This window comes from Furipterus horrens, unplaced genomic scaffold (assembly GCF_987537825.1).
Source record: "Furipterus horrens unplaced genomic scaffold, mFurHor1.1.pri manual_scaffold_7, whole genome shotgun sequence".
Classification (NCBI taxonomy): domain Eukaryota; kingdom Metazoa; phylum Chordata; class Mammalia; order Chiroptera; family Furipteridae; genus Furipterus; species Furipterus horrens.
Genome location: NW_028327177.1, coordinates 21,853,649 through 21,874,426, shown reverse-complemented (window position 1 = coordinate 21,874,426; position 20,778 = coordinate 21,853,649). Strand labels below are relative to the sequence as shown.

Below are 20,778 nucleotides of genomic sequence, written 5' to 3'. Positions count from 1 at the left end.
TCCTTAGCCTGCAGACACACTCACACACCTCTCATCCTACAAACCATCCTAGCCTGTCCCTGTCCCTCTGGTGTCCTATTTCCTTCCAATCTCAGTCATAGTCTTGAAAGCGTAATCTTAAACCAAAGCTTCTCAAACGTTAATGCTCATAAGAGTCACCTGAGGATCTTGTTAAAATGAAGGAAGGTTTCAGCAGTTTGATAGCCTGGAGTGGGGCCTGAGATTCTGCATCTCTAATCAGAGAAGTCACTCGCAATAGCAAGGGTCTATCTACTTCTCCTCAAATACTTACTTCCCATTTATTCAGAACCCGCTTTTCATCTGGCTTCTAACCTCTGCACCTCTAATGCTGCCTCGTGAAAATCACCAATTTGCCCTTGAATGCCAAATCCAATGGACCCTTTGCAGTCACAGTGCCTCCCTGCCTCTGAGGAGAGTCACTCATCTCTAAGTCTCAAATTATCTCCTGTGTTGGCTCCTGGTTTTCCTCATGTCCATCTTGCCATCATTTCTCATCTCCTTTTTGAATTTCCTAATTTCCTTATATTTTTTTTATGCTCAATCAATTCCTCCTGAGTTCTATTTTCCTATACACTCTCTTGAAATTATCTCACCCAGTGATTTTCATTTCTACCTAGAAACTATAGAGCCCCAGACCTTCCACTTTAGCCCTGCTTGAGCTCAGACTCATATATCCAGTTGCCAAACTTGAATCACTGGCATCTCGAACTCAATGTGTAAAAGGCAACTCATTAGCTGCTTCTCTGAACCTCTGTTCTTTATTTTGGACATTTGCACCACCTTCTAGCTAATTAACCAAAACATAAACATGGAACGAACCTGATCTCATCATCACCTTCCACCCAGTCACTAAGTTCTTCTGAATCTTTCTCCTTAATATCTCTCACAGTCCAACTTCTCCACCCCATTCCTACCGTCACTGCTGCATAGATCAGGTCCTCCTCCTATGAGCTTGTTGATAGTATCCTCACTGATCCAGACATCTCCAGTCTTACCCTCTTCCAGTGCATACTGATTGCAGCAAGTATAGTCGTTCTCAAGTGTGCAAAACCCTGAATGTGTCTCTCCAACAAGAAAATAAAGCCTAAGCTTTAAGTCCTGCAGCATCTGGCCATATCTCCAGCCTCATCTCCTGCTGCTCCTCCAAAAAAATAAACTGTACAGTCTACTCATAGTGAACGGCTTGGAGGCCCCATAACTCCATGATTTCTGACATCTTTATGCTTTTGCAGTTCCTCCTCCGTCTCCCTGCAAACTACCAGTAAACTTTCAAAATGAAGCTTAGAGGACATCTTCTGTGAAATGGATGATGTAAATTGAGGGAGGCCTACATTTTTCTTTTAAGTTTAAAAAAAAAATATATATATATATATAACATTTACTGTTGAATAGTTTACTCATTTTCCTACACACATTATTATCATACACAATTGCACACAATACAGCCTTCAGCAACTTAATCACTTTTGTCTCTCTATTCTCATTGCAACTTAAACATACCTATATTAACTGTAGTAATTTAATTTTTTTCTACTGTTCATTAATGTTTATTGCTTGTTTTTCTCACTAATTGTGAATTTCTTATGCCTTAATCATCTGTATCCTTAATACCTTTCTAATTCTTCATCTAGATGCTAGTAATTGTTTAATATGTTTGTTAAATATAATTCATACTCTATCATTAAATTAAAGCTATAATTTTTAAAGGAAAAGCTTATGTAATTATAATCCAGCATCTTATTATGATTGTGATGGTTGTACCTTTCTATTAATAGAAATATTCAAATTAATGTGGAGCCTTAATGATTTTTTTCTCTAACCTTTTACATTATTGTTTTTGTCTTCAGACATTGTATTAAAGTGCACACAAATGAATATTTGTTGCTTATAGTATTTTATTTTAAGCCCATTTTTAACTTACAATGGTTTGGTATGTTTTCTAGTGTATTTTAGTTCCTTACAGCATGTCTAGGAAAAAGATCATTAAAAATTGATTTATATAAGATAAACTTAGGTAGAGTAGTCACAGTTCTGATGGCAGAACTGGCAGATAGTGGTACTCTTAGCTCCTACCATCACAACATGCACATGGGCTCTCTGAGGGCCAAAACAGAGCTGACAGATGGGCAGGAGGAAGATTGATTGGTCTTATGAGTGGATGAAGAAGGAACTTGCCAGTGAAGGATGACATCAGATGCCATTCTACTCCTCACCAAAACCAAACCAAATAAATACCTTCTCCCATTTTGATGAGAGTTAACACGTCTGATTTTGAGATTCTTTTTTCTTGGTTAAAAGGTAAAGCCCTAAGAATTAGTAAACCTTAACCAATATCTGTCATTTGGGTAAGTTTACTGTTTTCTTTCTTGAAAGAATACTAGAGCTATAACATCTTGTTTAATGTCAGTAGTTCATAGGAATCTTTTTATTGTGTTCACAATCATAACCTCAATGGATAATATACAGTAGGTAATCAACAAAGTAATGATCAAAGGAATACTGAGCTTGGGTTAGAAGAAACAACTTTTACTTAAAGATACAAATTAACTAAAAAGAAAGGCTTCAGTTGAACCTTAAATACTAAGGCTAAAAATAAGCTACCCAAATATATATATATATATATATATATATATATATATATATATATATATATCTCAAATAAAAATATTTACCTTACATTAAAATAACAATAACAATAATTGTGTAATTAAATGAGTACTATTTAATAGTATGTTTCATATATCAACATTTTTTAAAATTAAAAGAGGAGTTAGACCTCCTTTGCTCTCTATAATATATATGTTCCAGCAAAGTTGGTAAAGAAGTGGATTTCTGAGGTGACTCAGGTTATAAACTTGGACATCTTTTTCTTCTGGAAGAGAATGGGCTCATTTTAAAGTGGGAGAGTAAACACTTTAAGATAATGGTCAAATCTATGAATAATAGACTTTTTATAAAGAGGAGGGATTTCTAATCTTTCAGAGGAATTCAATTCCATTCAGCAAATTCTAAGGGTCTACTAGGTGCTGTGCAGTATTAAAAGATAAGGAAGAAACAGACTTTGATGGAACAGCAGGGAATATAAGACAAAGCTCATACAAAATGTGCTAAGGGCAGCGAAAAGTATGTGCGTGGAGGGAGGGAGGGAGACAATTCATAGTGCGCATCAGGAAGAATGGCATGAAGCAGCTAATATTTTTATGTCCTATAGAGAATTGTTGAAACTTTGGCCATTCTGAAGATGAACAAACATTTTAGGGAGTGGTTCTGAAACCTCAGGTAGTATAAGAATCTCACGTGTGTGCGAGGGTGTGGGACTGTATTATTCTGTATCAGCTAGCTATTGTTACAATAATGATGTTTAACAAAACGCCCCAGAATGCAGTGGCTTAAAACAACCACCCCTTACAGTTTCTCATGATTATGCATGTTAGCTGGGCAGTCCTACTGACCTAAGCCAGGCTCAGTTCATCTCAGCTGAGATCACTCATGTATCTGGGGCCATCTGGTGGGTCAGCTGGGGTCTGGCTCAGCTGGTAAACTCTGTTGTGCTTCCTGTGGCCTCTAATCCTCCATTAGGCTACTCTGGGCTTTTTCTCCTGGCCCATCTCCTAGGGTGGAACTGAATGACTCTTGAGACCTAGGCTCAAAAGTGACATACAGGTCCACTGCATTATTTTGGCAAGAGCAAGTCTCAAGCCAGCCACTTGGAGGATAGGGAAACAGACTCTGCCTCTTTACAGGATGAGCGGTAAAGCTACATTATAAAGGCATGCAGAGAGAAAAGGGAAGAATGGGTCGTTTTTGGTAATCAGTCTAACACAGAGGCTTCTTCATTTTTATTGGAATACAAATAGGTGGAATGGAGCTATCTGGTGATGCAGGCTGAGGTTAACCCGACATGTTTATTTCAAATGTAGGCACTAGTGAGGAAATTTTGAAGGGTTTTCATCCAGAAGAAACTTCTTCAGAAGTCTGGTGTTAAGAATCAAGTTGTGTGGATACGGGGTGAATAGGAGCAGAGAGTAGCAGGAGAACGAGTATCTTTTTCATTCACGAAGGTGGAAGTTAGCAAGTGTTCAAGTCAATGTGGTGGGAATGGGAGCAGAATCAAAGAGGAAGGTAAGAAACTTCCTCATAGGGACTTAACTGGTAAGACCGCTGATAGCTAGGACACACTGGGGTGAGTAGTATCTCCTTTCTGTTCTCTTTCTTTTATACCAAACTCAGATATTCAACACACACCCTATTATTCTACATACAGACTTCCCAGATTTTATTGTCAATCTCCACGTGATAACACATAACAATTACACAATAGAGCTGTGGGAGTCAGACCAATTGCTTTGATTGACCATTATAATGAAGCTAAGCTTTCTTACATATCCCAGACTCAAAGATTTTCAAAGATTGAGGCTTTAGGTCATTTAGTAGGGTTTTTTTTTTTTTTTGATTCCATACTTCCATAGGTCTCTAATTTTAAAACATTTATTTAAAATGATATAAGGTTGCACAAATACATTATTTTCAATTTTATTTAAATCAAATCTGTGACTAATGTGAAGAAATTTGCATAGAAACCACATGAATTTTATTGAAATAAAAATTTAAAGACAAAATCCTCATAGCTAATTATTTTATCATGAAATAATTAAATGCAAAGGATATACATGTTAAATGGCCAAAAACATGTAGGCATTACACAATAACATTAAAGTCATAAAACATTTTATACTGCTTTATTATAAATAATTGGAAACAATATTTTATTTTTCAAACCCAGTTAACAAAACAGTAAATATCATGCTTTATTTTTATTTTTTTATTATTTCACTTTAGTGATGTAATATGAGTTGGGAAATAGTATTTCTTATCAAAGACTGGTTAAAAAAATCTGTATAAACACAAAAGAATTAAAAACTCACTTTCATTCTTTTAAACGAGAATAATTAAGAAGGTTTTTAGAGGGAGAGGCTGAAAGTACTATGAAGGAGTCACCAAGAATAGAGAAACTGTATACTACCTGCATATATCACATGTAAGGCAAAACAGATGCATAAAGACTTGATAGTAAATTTAAAAAAATTTTTTCTATATAGTGTGACTAGCTCTATTCTTCCAGATAGAAAAGAGCCATGAAGGCATGATAGATCAAGTCACCAGGTTTGAAACTGGTATTGCAGCTTTGAAAAAAAAGCTTTTATTTTTCTTAAAGGATACCCAATATGTATTTCAATTTTCTTATCTCATATTTTGATAAAACCTGTTCACAATTGTAAACTTGAACACCTAGAGACAGTAGTAACTTCCAACTGCAACAAACATGTATGCCCCAAAACACACTGAAAATAGATGATCCCATAGGCATATTTTCATTAAGAGATTTACAGCAACTGGCAGTCAGAATTTTCTTATTTAATAAGTGACTATGATTAACTTTTTGTGTATTTTCCTTATGTATAATACAGAGTTTTGCCGATTTACATCACTCATACTAAGTTTTGAAAAATCAGAAACTGCTTAAGAAAACAGAGCCTGAGGGAGAAAATATATGAAAAAAATAATGTATTTCATAAACTAATGTAGTAGATTTCTTTGAAAACTTGTGTTTATTTGCATCATATAGACCAATGTTGCATATTCCAGATTAAACAGCTATTAGATTTACTGTGGATGTAAACACGTTATATACAATATAATTATTTTATTTTTCATAGACTTCAAAGTGTGTCTTTTACAGAAACTGGAACAGAGTAATTCTGGAAAACATGTTTCAGTTAGTTAGCAAATATTAAATTAGCATGAAATAAAAGGGTGAAGAATTGAAGATCATTATTTTAAAAATAATGAAGTTATACTTACATGTACACATGCAAGAAAATACTGTAAAATAAAACTGTTCCAGTTTACTTGGTTTTACTTCAATGTAATACACCCTCAAAAACTGCTTTCATGTATAATATCATGGGAAATATTAAATGCATGTATATTATTTTAAGAGCTTGATGATATATTTCACATTCTTTAAACTTTACTCAGGCTATAAATATATTTATATATCAGTCAGTCAGTTTTTAAAGTAAATGAAAACTGTAGCATAGGGGGATAATTTTTCACTTTATTTGCCCAGATTTGATTATGTCCATTTTTTCTGAGAACTGTATCAAAAACATCAAAGAGTAATGGAGCATGTTCTGACATCACACTGTTATTCTTTATGCACTACAATTCATTACCGTTTAACAAAACAGAATTTACATTTGAAGATGGGTTAACTGAAATCAACTAGGAAGTATGATTTAGGAATTAAGCTTCTGATATCCATCGACATTTAACCAACTCCAAGAGCAATGCTGTTCTTCCTGAATTTTTATTAAAATTGTGCAACAGTACAAAGTTATTGTGAGCAGGTTTGCATAGAAAGAACACCATTTTACTGGTGTGATACATCTTTTCCAAAAGATAATGGCAGGCCTGTTTCTATGCTTCATGTATATTCTTTTTGATGTTGTTCATTTTTCTTTTTCTTCAGTTTTACACAAAATAAACTCTGTTGATCATCTGGCAACCACAGTTCCAGAATAAGATCCAGTAGTAGTTTGAAATGCAGTGAGCTGAGCAGTTTCTTCCCTTTTGAAAGCATCCCCTATAGTTGAGCCCTATGAACACCGTCACCACAAGGAGAGACTTTTGTGAATTCAAAAGGCTCCAAATCCACAGTCAAGAACCTTGGTGATTTCACATAACGGCCACTTATTGCTGGATGGGGGACAAATTGCTTTGCTTCAGAAGTTTTCAAGCAGTTTCTCATCTGGTAGCTTCTTCAGACTTCCTTGTTATTCTCATAACTGCTTCTGACATTGTGCTTTCAAAAATCCAAAGGCCGAATCATCATAGTTGCAGAATGTAAGGAATAACTGGGTCCTTTGAAGTAATGCCACTTTATCCCATTCAGTTTTCCCAGGTTTTGTCCCGCTGTATAGAACATTCCGTTTAGATTGGATGGACCACAAGCATCAAACCACCAGCCTGAAGAATTAGTTAATAATGAAAGAAAGAAGAAACAATTACAAAGAAATTGAACATTTGGAAAACAATGGCATCAACTGAGGGGATCACACTTGCAACTAGGAGGCATTCAATAAATACCTTCTCTGTGGTAGGACTGTTTCAAGCAATGTCTGATTTAGGCAGTATATGAGCAACCAGAGGAGGGAATGCACTCATGGAAATGAAGTCTCGGTGTCACTCCATCGGGACACATTTTTCACTGTAATGAGGGGAAGTTTCTAGGCTTCGAGAAATGACCTCAGTCAGGGCAAGTAAAAATGCTGACACCCTGAGAGGCCTTCTACATTCAGCTTATTATTGGGAATAGAACAACAGATTATCAGGGAAGAAACTCAGACATCGAGATAATTGACAACTAAATAGAAAGAGATGTTTTCCATCTACTTCATAATGTTGCCAAGAACTGGCCCCCAGCTGCTTCTGAAATTAATTGGATACTGGGCAATGATTATATGCTCAAGCTAAATTTGAATTGCTGTGCCATCTCTGTATTTAATAGTAATACAGGAAGCGTTCACCAACAGTGGCCATATGTTCCTATGTAGCAGTCGTTTTCTAAGACTGTTCAAACTCTTTCAAAACTTAGTTAAGAGAAAAACCAACAACTTGGTCAGTGACATGGGACTCTGATGCTTGCATAGCTCTCCGTAAGGATAACTCAGTACTTTATTTTTCTAATGAATTAAGTTCTCAGATTTTTAGATAAAACATAGTACTTTTTCTTCCTCTCCTGAAGTAACACTGCTGAAATCTTCAGGGAGAAATTGATGCCAGAGACGTTCTGGCATATTTTTATTTGGATACAGTTGACCTCCCTTTGATTGTAGAGTTAAACCTAAGGGACTAATAGCTAAAGAGAATGCTGTACAGCTGATGTTTAACTGTAACATGAGCATCATCTTGCAGAAACTTTTTAAAAAAGTTAAATGTAGAAAAGCTAGTTCTCATTTTTCAACTTTGGAAGATGAATACAGCTGGGTTGTGTTTGTAAAGTCATATTAGAGACATAACAAGCTGTATTAATTACCAGTTCACACTGAGAAACAGTAAGGTATGCCGCCGAATTTGCAGACATACTGTATTCAATGTTGTTTTACCAACTGTATGCAAACAGTATAGATGTCAGTGCAGCGAAAACACAAGGGACAAGAAGGTGCTTTGGCAAAGAAGGTGGAACTACAACATTCTACCTTTTCTTCCTTAAGATGAATTCCTTTAAATTTTTTGGTAAGTACAACTAGCAAATATATGCTATTTATATTACAAAAGACATTCTAATAATAGGGTATTTATTTACTCTGAAGACTCTCAGAGGAGAAAATGAAACCCAACTTGATTGCTTCAGAGTTTTGACTTTCTCCTCCTTTTCTGTGACCTTCCTGAGGCACCCTTCCTGCACGGTAATGACCCGTTCATAGTCTCCCAAATATCTGCCATGCTCTCCGAAGCAAATTCAGTTACTCTGTTGTTGAAAGCTGCTAAAAATCATAGAACGATCCTCCAAGTTACATTACAATACTTAGGGTAAAAGTGTGGGTTTGCTTGGTTTACAGAACATCATAGGAGTTCTGGAAGATTATGGGAAGGCAGAGGTCTGTTTCAGCAGCAGCTTGGCAGTAAAGGACCCAGGCCAAAGGACACATTCACTGGGAAATTTTGGATGAGCTTAAGAAAATGACAAAGAACAGTAGGAGTACATGAGAGAATCAGATAAATTGATCTTGTATATATTTTCTAATGAGTAAAGTGGGGAAATGTTTGTGGTAAGGAGAATGGCATTTTAGGGATATTGAAAGAAGACCTGTGGCTGGGTCAGAGTCAACAAGAGAAATGACAGCCTAAAGACCAAATCACAGAGTCTTTTGTTCATTATCCTAAGAGAAACAGAAAGGCCTGGTCTATATATAGGCACTTTCCCCGTACTTAGTTACTTAGTGCTGCACTTAACAGAGTGTGCTTAACAAATGACTGATGAGTGACTACAGGCTTGTTGGTAGATTGACTGACCTTGACTGTTTCTTCTTGTAAAGCCTGAAGTTGTTTAGGTTACTAAAAATTTACATTTGATAAACCATCCACGCTTATTATATTCATTTTCTCGTTATTTCTTCATTCAATATGTAATTATTGTTGTGTTGTTGCCACACAATATTCAATAAGAGAAATGTAGCCCCTGCCCTCGTGGAACTTACTTCTAATGTAAAAAACAAAAAGTAAGCAAATCAATAAATCTAATTCGTGAACAAAGAAAAAAAATAAAAGGAAAGCATTAGAGAGCTATAAAGGAGACCAGCAGGAGATCTACTTAACTTTTTACAGTCATGGAAGAATTTGATATTTAATGCGACCTATAGGACGACAGGGAGGCAGCCACGTGAAGACTGGAAAGACTCTCCTCAGCAGAGTACTAATGTCACGATGAAGAAAGAAACCTCGGAGTGTTCAGGGCCTAAGAGAACGTCAGTGTGGCTGTTAGAGTGGAAAGGGGGAAACTTAGTAGGTGTCAAGGTGAGACGTTGGTAGGCTTGGTAGGAAGTCGTATGATGTTCATGGAAACAAGGAACTGATTCAATCTACTCGTCCAACATCAGGTGAACAAGTAAAACATTCTCTAGGATTGGGGATCCACCTTTAACCAGAGGACCTAGATCTGCCAGGTTAAATGTTTAATATGGAGAGCCCTCATTCTGTAACTACAGTCTGCCAAAGCCACCCCTAGCATGTGCGGCAGCATGACAGAGGGGAGAAAAATAAACCTAGAATCAGTTAAACAAATATTAACCAATGGGCAGACATATAGGTCAGAGTCAAGGAAAACAAAATTTTTGACACTAAAGAGTGCACAGTTTTGTGGAGGGAAGAGACAACAAACTGTTAAAAAAGGAAATAATAGCTATTAAACAGAGATTTTTAAAAATCTTATAAACAGAGGCAGAAAGACCTATTTGTGGGCCCAGAAAGTCCACTTATTTACCAACTGAGCTGGGTCTGGAAGGATGAGTGTCTCTGGACAGAAAGAAAATCTAAAAATAATATGTAGGTACCGTGGCAGAGCTGGAGCGAGTATCTTCCAACAACCTGGGTTGGCTAGCATGCCAGTGAGTGAGGGGTTGGAGAACTAAGGCTAGCAAAATAAACAGGAGTGACAAACACGAAGATTTTTATTGTATGTTTAAAATTTTTCTTGTGGGCAATGGGGAGCCTGTGAGCACCAGACCAGAAATTAGAAGACCCTGATTTTGATGCTGACTTCATCAACTAATAACCAAGAGATTTTAGGCAATAATGTAAATAATATATGATATTTTTGAACAGTTAATATGTATCAGGGACTCTGCTAAAACATTTATCTGTACTTTTATCATGTTATCCCCCAAACAGCCTTCTGTGGTGTGGTTAGTATCACAGTAAAGACCTAATGCTCAGGACACACCGACACTTAGCTCTTCATTCATAAGACTTGATTTATAAATGCCTGATCAACAATTTTCCCAGCACAGTGCTTTGAGAAATTATCCAGGAAGTAGGGCGGAAGGTTTAGATCAGGAACAAAAAGGATTATTAGATCTTGTGGGGGCACCATAATGATTAAATAATGAAGACTAAGTCGTGAGTACCAACATAGTTCCTTATTTGCTTGGTAGGGTTTATTAGAGAAATGTGAAAATAATTTAGACCTAAATGAGTATAGTTGCACAATGTTACATTGTAAAGACATGGAATTTAAGTACCCAATATGAATTTTGTTTTCAAATATTGGTTTCATTTCATGAAGAAATCAAAAAGCTTAAGGTGTTTATTATTTATTGTAAGACCAGTGGGCCATGCACACTGTGAACTATCAGAAAGCAAATGATAACAGGTGATGAATTAAGATGACAGAAAACAAAATGAAAGGGCATTATTTCTCATGATGATATCAGTTGTAGTGTCCTTTATAAAATACCCTGAATTTCAAGGTATCAAAATTAGTTATTTCTGTATAAGCAAGTATTGTGTTTTCTCGGACACATGGATGGATGGACCTGGAGAACACTTCGCTAAGTGAAAAAAGCATAAAACAACAAATACCATATGATTTCACTCATATGGGGGATCTAATGAACAAACTGAACTAACAAGCAAAACAGAGACAGACTGATAGATGCAGAGCAGGATGACAGCTAAAGGGGGAGGTGAGAGGGTGGAGGGACTGAGCAAAAAGGGAAAAATAACTCATGGACATGAACAACAGTGTGGTGATTGTGGGGAGGGAGTATAAGGGGACTAAATGGTAATAGAAAAATACAATAAAAATTTATTTTAAATTCTTTGTATCAAATATTTCACTTTGCCAATTTTCTACCTTTCTGAAAAAATTAAGCATGAGTTAGCATGACCAGGTCCTAAAAAGACATGGTTTTAAAGCATATGTATAGGGAACAGGCAAAAAGAACAGCAGACTCCTTTTTCCTCAGGTGTTCTTCTTGGCATTTGTAGATAATCATAGATAAGTTTGCATGGCAAGGTGTTCTCTGTGAACATAGAGTATGCCCGGATTTGCAGTTCCTCTCTGTTAAGTTAACGAACGGCTTAATTATATATCCTTTACAATCCTGGGGAAATGTCCACTTTGTACTTTGTTCTTTATGTGTCAGGGAATAACAAATAAGCAATATGCTAAGGAAGTTAATTTAGGAAAGGGACTTTAAGCTTGAAAGAACTCAGTGATGTAAGCAAAGGATAGTAGAAAGCAGGAGCTTCCATCTGCTGTTGGGACAACTGATAAAATGGCTCAAATGCTTTAAAATTGGCAACTGCTGAGATGTACTTTGCCAAGCATTTTTCTTCATAACCTGTAACCTTATGTATATTTTAATAAGAAATCTGAGATCGCGTTTCTAATTCATTTACATTTAACTCATTAAAATTTAGTTTTGTAATAACTATCCTGGACTTCCCAGGACTTTAAAAATCATTCAGGTCTTTTATCTTTGAAGCAGAAAATTCACATTTTATCACCAATAAATAAAACTTTGCCCAGAATATAGGAATTTGATTCTAAACTTTGTACTCAGGAAGTTCAAATTTATTTGAAAGTCAGGAAACCTAACTCTAAAATTCTGATCTAAACAAAATGTCTTTCAACACTTCTTTCTAAGGTAAAAGGTATAGCAAAATAAAAATAAATGTCTGTTTTATAGATTTCATTCATTGATTTTCAATGCATGAGTTCTCATCAATGATATGCAAAAAAACTTGCACAGAAAATAAGATTTTCCTCTTTTATAGCTAAGGACGAAGCTGAACTAAACTGATTGGTGCCACTGTTATAAATGGGATCACCACAGAAAACTTTTCACCAAGTTGAAATGTACAATTTTGGGCCCAGGCCAAGGACTTGGCTTTTTTCCCTTTCTGTTCTTTTGGTTCCAAAGATGAAAAGTTGTTTATCCTGGCAAGTAATCTTGAATTCATTTCAAACCTCTAGGTGTTCTCTTTCTGTCTCTTTTCTACCCTGGATTTCATTTCATGACAAAACCTCATTAAAATGTGCTGCAAACAGTAAAATAGAGCTATGCTCTTGATTTTGAATGCCATTCCTTTAAACAGAGGCAGTGGAAGGAGGGAACAAGGTGATGGCTTATGCGAAGGCTGCATTGAAGTCCTACCTCTGACACTAAATCTGTGACCTTTGGCAAATTATCTAACTTTTCTGTATCTCAGTTGTTGCCAAAGGCATCACTATCATCCATATTTCAAAGGGTTTTTAGAAGCATCATGTAAGTTATTAAATATAAATCACTTAGACTAATGCAAAAATGCCTGTTAGATAGTAAGACTGTAATAAACATTCACTATATCATTATTAGAATAAAATACAAACAAAAATGTTGGCTTATTTCTCATCCATTGTCAATTATTGACCTTTGATGGTTGCCTCATGGTATAGGGTTAATGCTTCCAGTTCACCTTTTCCAATATTTTTGAATATTCTTTGCTCTTTTCTAATAAGTGAAAAATTTCCTGAAAAAACAGGAATATAATTCTAATCTTTGCACTTAGAATGTTAAAATTCATTTGAAAGTCAGGAACCTAGAAGTCAAATTCTTGGAATTCAGAAGTTTGATCTTCTGGGGTTTAGTATTCTTAATATTTAGTACCAATTTTTAATATTCATCCCTTTGTTCTGTCTGTACATGCAAATGCTGTGTATATGTATATATATATATTTTTTAATCTAATTTTATGCTAAGTCACATTCATACCCATGTTGATTTATTTTTATGTCTTCTCACTGGGATTATTTGTAATTTTGTAGTATCTTTTCAGATTTGGTGAAAACATATTCATTCACTTAACCAATATTTATTGAGCACAGACTATATTCCGGCACTATGCTAGGCACAGAAGATACATGGTGGATAGCCTTTAGTCCCTGCCTTCAAGAAATGTGCATTTTTGTGGCGCAGGCTTATGGAATATGTACTAAATTAGAAACTGCTTTGAAACAAAATAGTACAATCTAGATTTCTGTGATTATCCTTAAATTATCCACATGGGTCTTTTCTCTCAACATTTTTGCCTTAAAATCAAGGGAATGCCAGTTATCTGACAATGCTTAGCACACTCTTCCTGGGTTTTTTAAAACTCTAAGATGATTATATTTTCCCCAAGACCTTTTCATTTCAAGCAGTTGGAGAAGCTACTAACTTCTTTCATTTTCTTTGTCTTTTTCAAGATTATATAGGAGGTAAGACAAGCATTTATCAACTCTCTGCTGCCAGCATCTGGTAAATTCTAGGGCGAACTAAGAAATTTATGTTTATAGCTTTATCCTCTCTTTCAGGACTGAACTGAGAGATATCCTTTGTTGGCTTTAGCTAAGTCTTGTCTGTCAGCTGACATAGTTTATGTGTGGGAAAAGACATCGAAGTTTCCACTACAACAGATTTCTTTCTGCAAAAGGTTAGGCCACATTTTTATATAGCTTTTATGTTATACACTAAATATGGAAATTGTGTTGAAAGAAATGTAAGGTAAGGGAAAGAATTTAAAACAATACCATGTTTTGTTTTTGTCAGCAACCTTCTGTAACCATAGTTTCTAAAAGACTTTTAGAAATACTTATTTTGAAGAATGCTAATTTAGTACTAGACTGCATTTTCTTTGAATGTACGTTTGCTTTGAATGTGACAATCTAGTGATAAAAGCTTTTCATTTTCATATTTTGTAAGTCAGAGGTTTTTGCATATTTACGTTTATATATAATACATCCATTGAGATTATATTTTCATTTTCTTAATGTCGAATAGTAGATAAAATGTTAAGTTGATAAGATTCCTTTTGTTGACTGAGGAGGGCACAATTGCAGCTCTCTTGTGGGCTCGAAAAATATTCCCTACAGTCATCTTTTAAACTTATCCCTCCTATTACTTAAATATGCATATTTGTTATAATATGCTCTATAAAGGGAGAAGCCTAAGGAGAAAACTTACATATTTCCCCAAGGTCAATGGAATCACTGCGCACAGATTATTTTTGACTTACAGGTCTATGCTGAATAATCATCTCTATTTAATGATTAATAGAGGGGTCACTTGCACAGAAATGCGTGTGGTAATATTGACCTTAAATATATATAGTTTGATTCCATAAGAAATGTGTAATGAAACAAAAATTATTTAAAATTTAACTAGGATGGAAGAACTGCTGGCTTTCTGGGAAGGCAGGAATAAGTACATGTGCTTCTACGAAAGGACGAGAAAAGCACTGCAGTGTCTAATCTGGTGGGGCTGCCTCAGCTGACTACACCTCCTTTCCACTCAACAGTGCACTATTAATTACAACCCATGCATTGAAATTGTCGCTGCAGCCACAATGAGTATATGGAATAACAGAATCATAGAACCAGAAGAAAATGTAAGATACAATCTTTTCTTGATCCCCAACTACAGGCACATGAATAAGTAAACTCTTTCATATGAACAGCTTTATACTTGCTTTGTGAAGGTGTCCAGAACTAGAAATGCACAATCCTCCCTGGCAACTCCTTCCAACCTTTGATCCCCGGACACTCCATCTACAGTCTCTTCCCTATCCCTCCCATAAGCCTATCCCATGTTATACTGTGTCCCTAGAACTTGCGTTGTTTTAAATTGTGTTATTTCTTATTTACTTTTTTGGTGGATGGTCTCCCTCAATGGAGGCAAGCTCTAGTCTATCTTTCTCATTTCTCTAATAACAGTTGGCCCTTAATACTCATTAAGATACATTAAATTGATAGATGAAAGTCAAGAAGTTAGAATGTTAGAAAACAAGAAAGATCAAAATGTTCTACCATCTGTCTAGCTGAAATACCTTCTGCTTTCAATTAAGGCCATCTCCTGTTTTTCAGCCTTTGACAGATAAGGGTAAACAACAATACCTCATTCTCCAACTAAAACCCCTGCATGTACTTGAAGAAAACTATTGAGGACAGTTAGTGGGCTATAAATCTTACTTTATCCTTAATTCATTTCAGAAGAAACAAAGCAAAAACATAAACAAGATTAAAAAAGCTTTAATTGATGATGACAGAGAACTATAAATTAGTTTCAAAGAGAATGGAATTTCACTGCTTAAATGAGACTATTTTAAATAGGCAACAAGTTCAAATACAAATTTAAAAAAATGAAACATCATTAGATGAAGAAAAGTGGTTCTAAGGGAAACTGTGATGGAGAATAGACAGCAGTGGAGAGTTGCTAAGTCGATGCGCGTCCCAGGCAGTACTCAGGTTACCTGGACTGCCACTGACTTTCATCCTTACGTTCTCCAGGGCTTAGCTATCGAAATCTCACATATTAGCTTTGTAGAGTGAATAGCTGTGCAAGACCTGGATCCTTTCAAAAGGATATTTGATAGGGTAATGGCATTTATTACAAAAACACATTACTTAGACTATTTCAGCCCAAGCAATAAGTGGAAATTTTCTCTCCCCAACATATGTGCTTATTGGTGAGTAAGAAGCAGGTCCAGGAATGATTATGGATGAAAGAACATGGAAAGTACAATCATCTGAAGCAGAAATAAAATAATAAATGTGAGTAATGAAGTTTTCACATCTACAACCAAGAGGTGCATTCTCCTCTTTACTTTGCTCTATGTTTTCATTATTATGACAGAAATAGGAACATACTCGATGCTCTTCTAAGGAAACATTTGAAAGATTTTACGGTTGGCCTTTCATGTGTTGTATTTATTTGGTAAGAAAAATTATCTGTAAAAACAGACATGAAGAAAATGAAGTGTATTTCAATATTAAAATGGGGAAGGGAAGTGAACAAAGCCCTTTTATCTTTGTATCAAGTTTCTGACAATTCCATTCATGGGATCAGAAAGGTAACAAAAAGAAAAGTGTTCTCTCTGGAAAAAAATGTAAAACCTAATCAGTGGGTAAAATTTAAAAAATATTCTGAATTTCTAACGACTGTCTTGGGGAGGGGTCATAACATTACACATAGAAGACTTTTAACTATTTGATGAGTCTGAATGTGATGCCAAGTGGCATGCTGCAAGCTTGGGGAGAAAGCTATGATGGAGGCAGAATTGTAATGGGTTGGAATTGATAATACTAGGGCTGGCCTCGCATGGAAAATATATGAATACAAACAATGTGGATGGGGTCAATGGGATATCATTTGGTGGTGGTACTAATGGACAGTTTGGGATGGGGAGGAAGGTAGAAGGCTTTCTCCAAAAGCTTCCCTCCATACCCTTCTATGCTTTGTTAACTGATGGGAAAAATCTCACCTAATGATTCATTCATTGGCTTCAAACTCTGAAAGTGGTTTCAAGGATTATAAGATAGTTATTCATTCATTCATACACCATATTTTTTACTGAGTTCCTACGTGCAACAATCTACTGCACTAGACGTTAAGGATAAAATGGTGAATGTTATTCACTTCTGTTTTCTTTATGTACAAAGTGGAGATCAGAGTTTCTCTCCCTCCTTATCTCACAGAGCTGGTTTGGAGTTCAAGTAAGACAGTACAACAAAGATAATAATATATAGTAATAATGGTAGTAATATATTTTGGGAAGAAAAATGTAAGATTTAAACAGGTTTTTTCCTTCCTAGGATGAAAAGGGGTTTTGTTGTAGAATAACGAAGGCAGAGAATCAGAACAGTTGAAGGTGGGGGTGATAGCTATTTCATTAACAGAGGGAAACAACACTGAAAGTGTGAGGCGAAACACTGGGAAAAAGCTCCCTTTCCAGTTTTGTTTGGTGGCAACTGGCTTTGCCAGAGCCTCTAACGTTCTTGAGCTACATCATTTCCCATTGAGGTTTAGCTTAGTGCTCCTCCAACTTTAGTCAGCCATCTATCAACTTTGCCGTTTCTGCCATATCTGCTTAGAACTTTTATTAATACCTAATAAAAATATTTTTCTTTAAATCAATTCTTTAAATCTCAAATATTGCAAATACATTTTAAAATGCTAAATGTATAACATTCCTTTAAATAGAAGATCAGTACCACTTGTTATAGTAAAAGGTAGATATGAAGCTCAGTATGATTAAAACAAAATCACTTTATTTAATTCTAGGTAGATGCCATTGCCTAAGCAAGGCCTAGAGCCCGCAGGCGAATGTTTTGCTTTTTCTTTGCTAAGAAGGGTGATTATTGAGAAAGTGCTGAAGAAGCCTTATAGATATACTAGGATCAAATTGAGAATTACCCTCTTACACAATCAGAATGCTGAAAAATCTGGAAAATGTGCAAAAGGCTTAACTTTCTTACTCAGAGATACAACGTTATTTAATGACTTATCACACCAGCTCACACGTCTTGCAGAAGTCAATAGAATGTAATGCAAAGCCCTGGTATAGCTGGTCTGAAATGTATAACTTTAGATCTAACTATATCTCTTTATTCTTCTTATTCCATTTCAGTAGATTTGTCAATGAACTCTGCTGCACAGTGGCAAAACATCTTGTAAGATATTTTTTCCAGTATGCCGAATTATCAAATTGTTGTTCATTCCACTATGGGTATCGTTATAATTATTTGAAGGTGGAATAACTGGGACTTCAAGAGGCTAAAGAATTTATTTGGGACCAAGCTTAGCACACCCCATCTTAGATGCTGGGAAAAGCAGTATCTTGTAGAGGAATACATGGTAAATTTGTGGGCAGAACAAATGATCTCCGGGGACTTGCTCTTAAGTTTCCTGACCAGAAGATCACAGTTCTTTCTCACAGGTAAGAAATCTCAAGCCTCAGACCCATGAAACATAACAGAACGGCCCCACATAACTTACCTCCTGTTAGCATGAGGGCGCATTTGCACAGACAGTTGTCATTATCAGCGTCCTTAGTGCTAAAATCAGCACCATGTATGACCAGGCTGCTCTGCTGTCCTGCTGTCCCAGTGTGACCCTTTAAATACAACCTGAAGTTAAAAAAAAAAATGAAAGAAAGAAAAAGAAAGATAAGTCATTCAACAGAATAAAAGAATCCAGAGGACCTTTAGTTGAGTGTTTGCTTTTTTCATCATTTTCTCCCTTCTTTTTCTTCCCTTTTTTTTTTAGGGAACAAATTTATTTTAATATTTTGGAAAACATCAAGAACGATAAAAACCAAGTTCAATATTTGGCCATACCAAAAGCAAAATACAAGTAAAAATAACATTTAGACTTCATGTTTAGCCTTAGAGAAACATGTTTTAAAATACCAAGTTTAACACTCTTTATAGAGCAAAACAACTTTACTAAGTCACAGTGCTGAGGTGGACTTTTAAAAACTGACATAACTTTTAAAAATAAAAATTAAAGAAAAAAAAGCACTCAAGTCTAATCCTGGAATCTCATCATTTACAAAATAACATGCTCAAGTGTCAGTGAAAATAAACAGTTGGTAAACCTGAAAACAAATCTTTCACTGAATATATTCAAATTTTGACAGAATACAGAGCTTTAGAGCTGGGGAAGAATAGCTCTGATCACGCTCAGCTCTTACCAAATATAAATAAATACAAAAAGAGATGAAAACAAACTACTAAACCAAAATCTCTCTGTAGAATAGCAGCTTTCTTTTACAAAGTAAAAGAAACTCAGAGCTGTATGTTCTGTGAGCACATGGCCAATTTTATGCCCAGAACCCCAGAGTCTTGCACTATTGAAATAAAAGTAATTTTTGTCTCGGAGCAGGTCTAATGAAGGCATCAAAATCCTATCCTCTGTCTTCCCCCAAATGATACTTACACTGCTCTTATCATCATTTCAAGATGACTTCATCCTATTAAAGTTAACATTCTAAATATGTAAACATATATAAGGAAGTTCCAGCTCATCTGCATTAGCAAGGCCCTGTCTATTCTCTTTTTCCCTCCCAAATCCTTCTAGGCTGGTTTGCCAGACAGGACCCCTAGGTAGGTGGATAAAGATACATTCATTTGCAATTAAGTAAATATAACCATTGTTGCGGGAAGACTTAACATTCATAATACTTACAAACTTTCTATTTAAGAAGAAATCCATCTCCAAAAATTAATCTCACAGCCCCTTAATGTGAGCAATCTGCATATTTTATTCTGCAACCATCTGTGGTGTCTGTCTTTCTTGCTTTTGTAACAAGTAGTTTTGTCCTGGAAGAACACTTGAAAAAACTTTCAAATTAAGGGAACCCTCATGGTATGTGAGTTGTGAGCACTAGCCAGGGTTCAGAGTGTTCTATCTCTTCTCTCAGACAAAATCTCAGGCTGAAGATTTAGAGAAGGGGTTCCTCTCCCAGCCATACACATGGAGGGGAAATGGTACTTAATTTGTTTCACAGCTTTACAAGGAGAATTTTAGTTAAAGCTTGAGAATCGTTACTGGCTCTCTTCATTCTTAAGCCCAAGTGGCTGTGGGAACATTTCCAGAGTTCCTTTGGCAGCGTGACTGTTTCCCAGTCCATTTCTTTTTAATCTAAGAATCTTGTCACTTTTAAGAGGAAACATTTTCTCCAGGACCCTGCAGAAACTTGTTCATTTGTTCACCAACAAAAATGTCTGCTAAGTAAACTTGTTTCTGTAACTATTCCTCATCTTCACTGCCTTCAGTAAAATCTGGCCCAGTGTCTTCTTGTTCACCTTTCAGCTCAAGTATTGCACTGAGAACTCTACCTTTGATAAGCCACTGGGTTTCTGTATGTAGAAGAATTATGGACTCTTTGTTCAGGTTTTAGTTTGGTTTAAAAAAAAATGTTCTTATGTAAACAGGTCTTGAACCAAGTTAACCATTTTTGTAGCATTACCCAGAACTTCCTTCATTTCATCAGAAGCTGTGTATATCAGTACCTCTCTGTGCAGAACAGCAGTGTGCTGTAACACCAACATCAGGATTTACTTTTTCAAAAATCAGACAAAACTTGTCATGAAGCCAACTACTCACAGGCATCAGGAGTGTAGATGTCAGACTTTTGTTTTTCAGCTATGAAGACCTATGAAATTTATATTGGCTTTTGTTTTGGGAGGCTCCTAGCAGCAGAAACACTTTCTTGAGTTTCATTCATCATCATTTACAAATCTTAGAAATCTCGCTATAGCATGTCAAATATTGAACTCTGCACTTGTCAACCCCAATGGAAAAGATGCTACTTTTCAGTTAATTACATAAAACTTCTTTAGCATTATATGACATAAGTCAATTTATTAAATTGGAGCAAAGTCTTTTTAAT

The 20,778-nt window shown here is 35.7% G+C and overlaps 1 protein-coding gene across 3 annotated transcripts in view; it reads right to left on the bottom strand.

Moving 5' to 3' along the window:
- ANGPT1 (angiopoietin 1) overlaps positions 1-20,778 on the bottom strand; it is a 267,144-nt gene that overhangs the window by 18,561 nt on the left and 227,805 nt on the right. For 2 of the 3 annotated variants that reach the window (XM_090282763.1, XM_090282764.1), the window contains exons 8-9: positions 18,381-18,511; positions 6,028-7,050 (exon numbers count right to left, since the gene is read on the bottom strand). In XM_090282763.1, the coding sequence (XP_090138889.1) occupies positions 6,890-7,050; positions 18,381-18,511 (292 nt within the window). In that variant the 3' untranslated portion in view covers positions 6,028-6,889. Of the gene's footprint in view, positions 1-6,027; positions 7,051-18,380; positions 18,512-20,778 lie in introns of those variants that run through there. The other variant, XM_090282765.1, reaches the window with a different exon arrangement.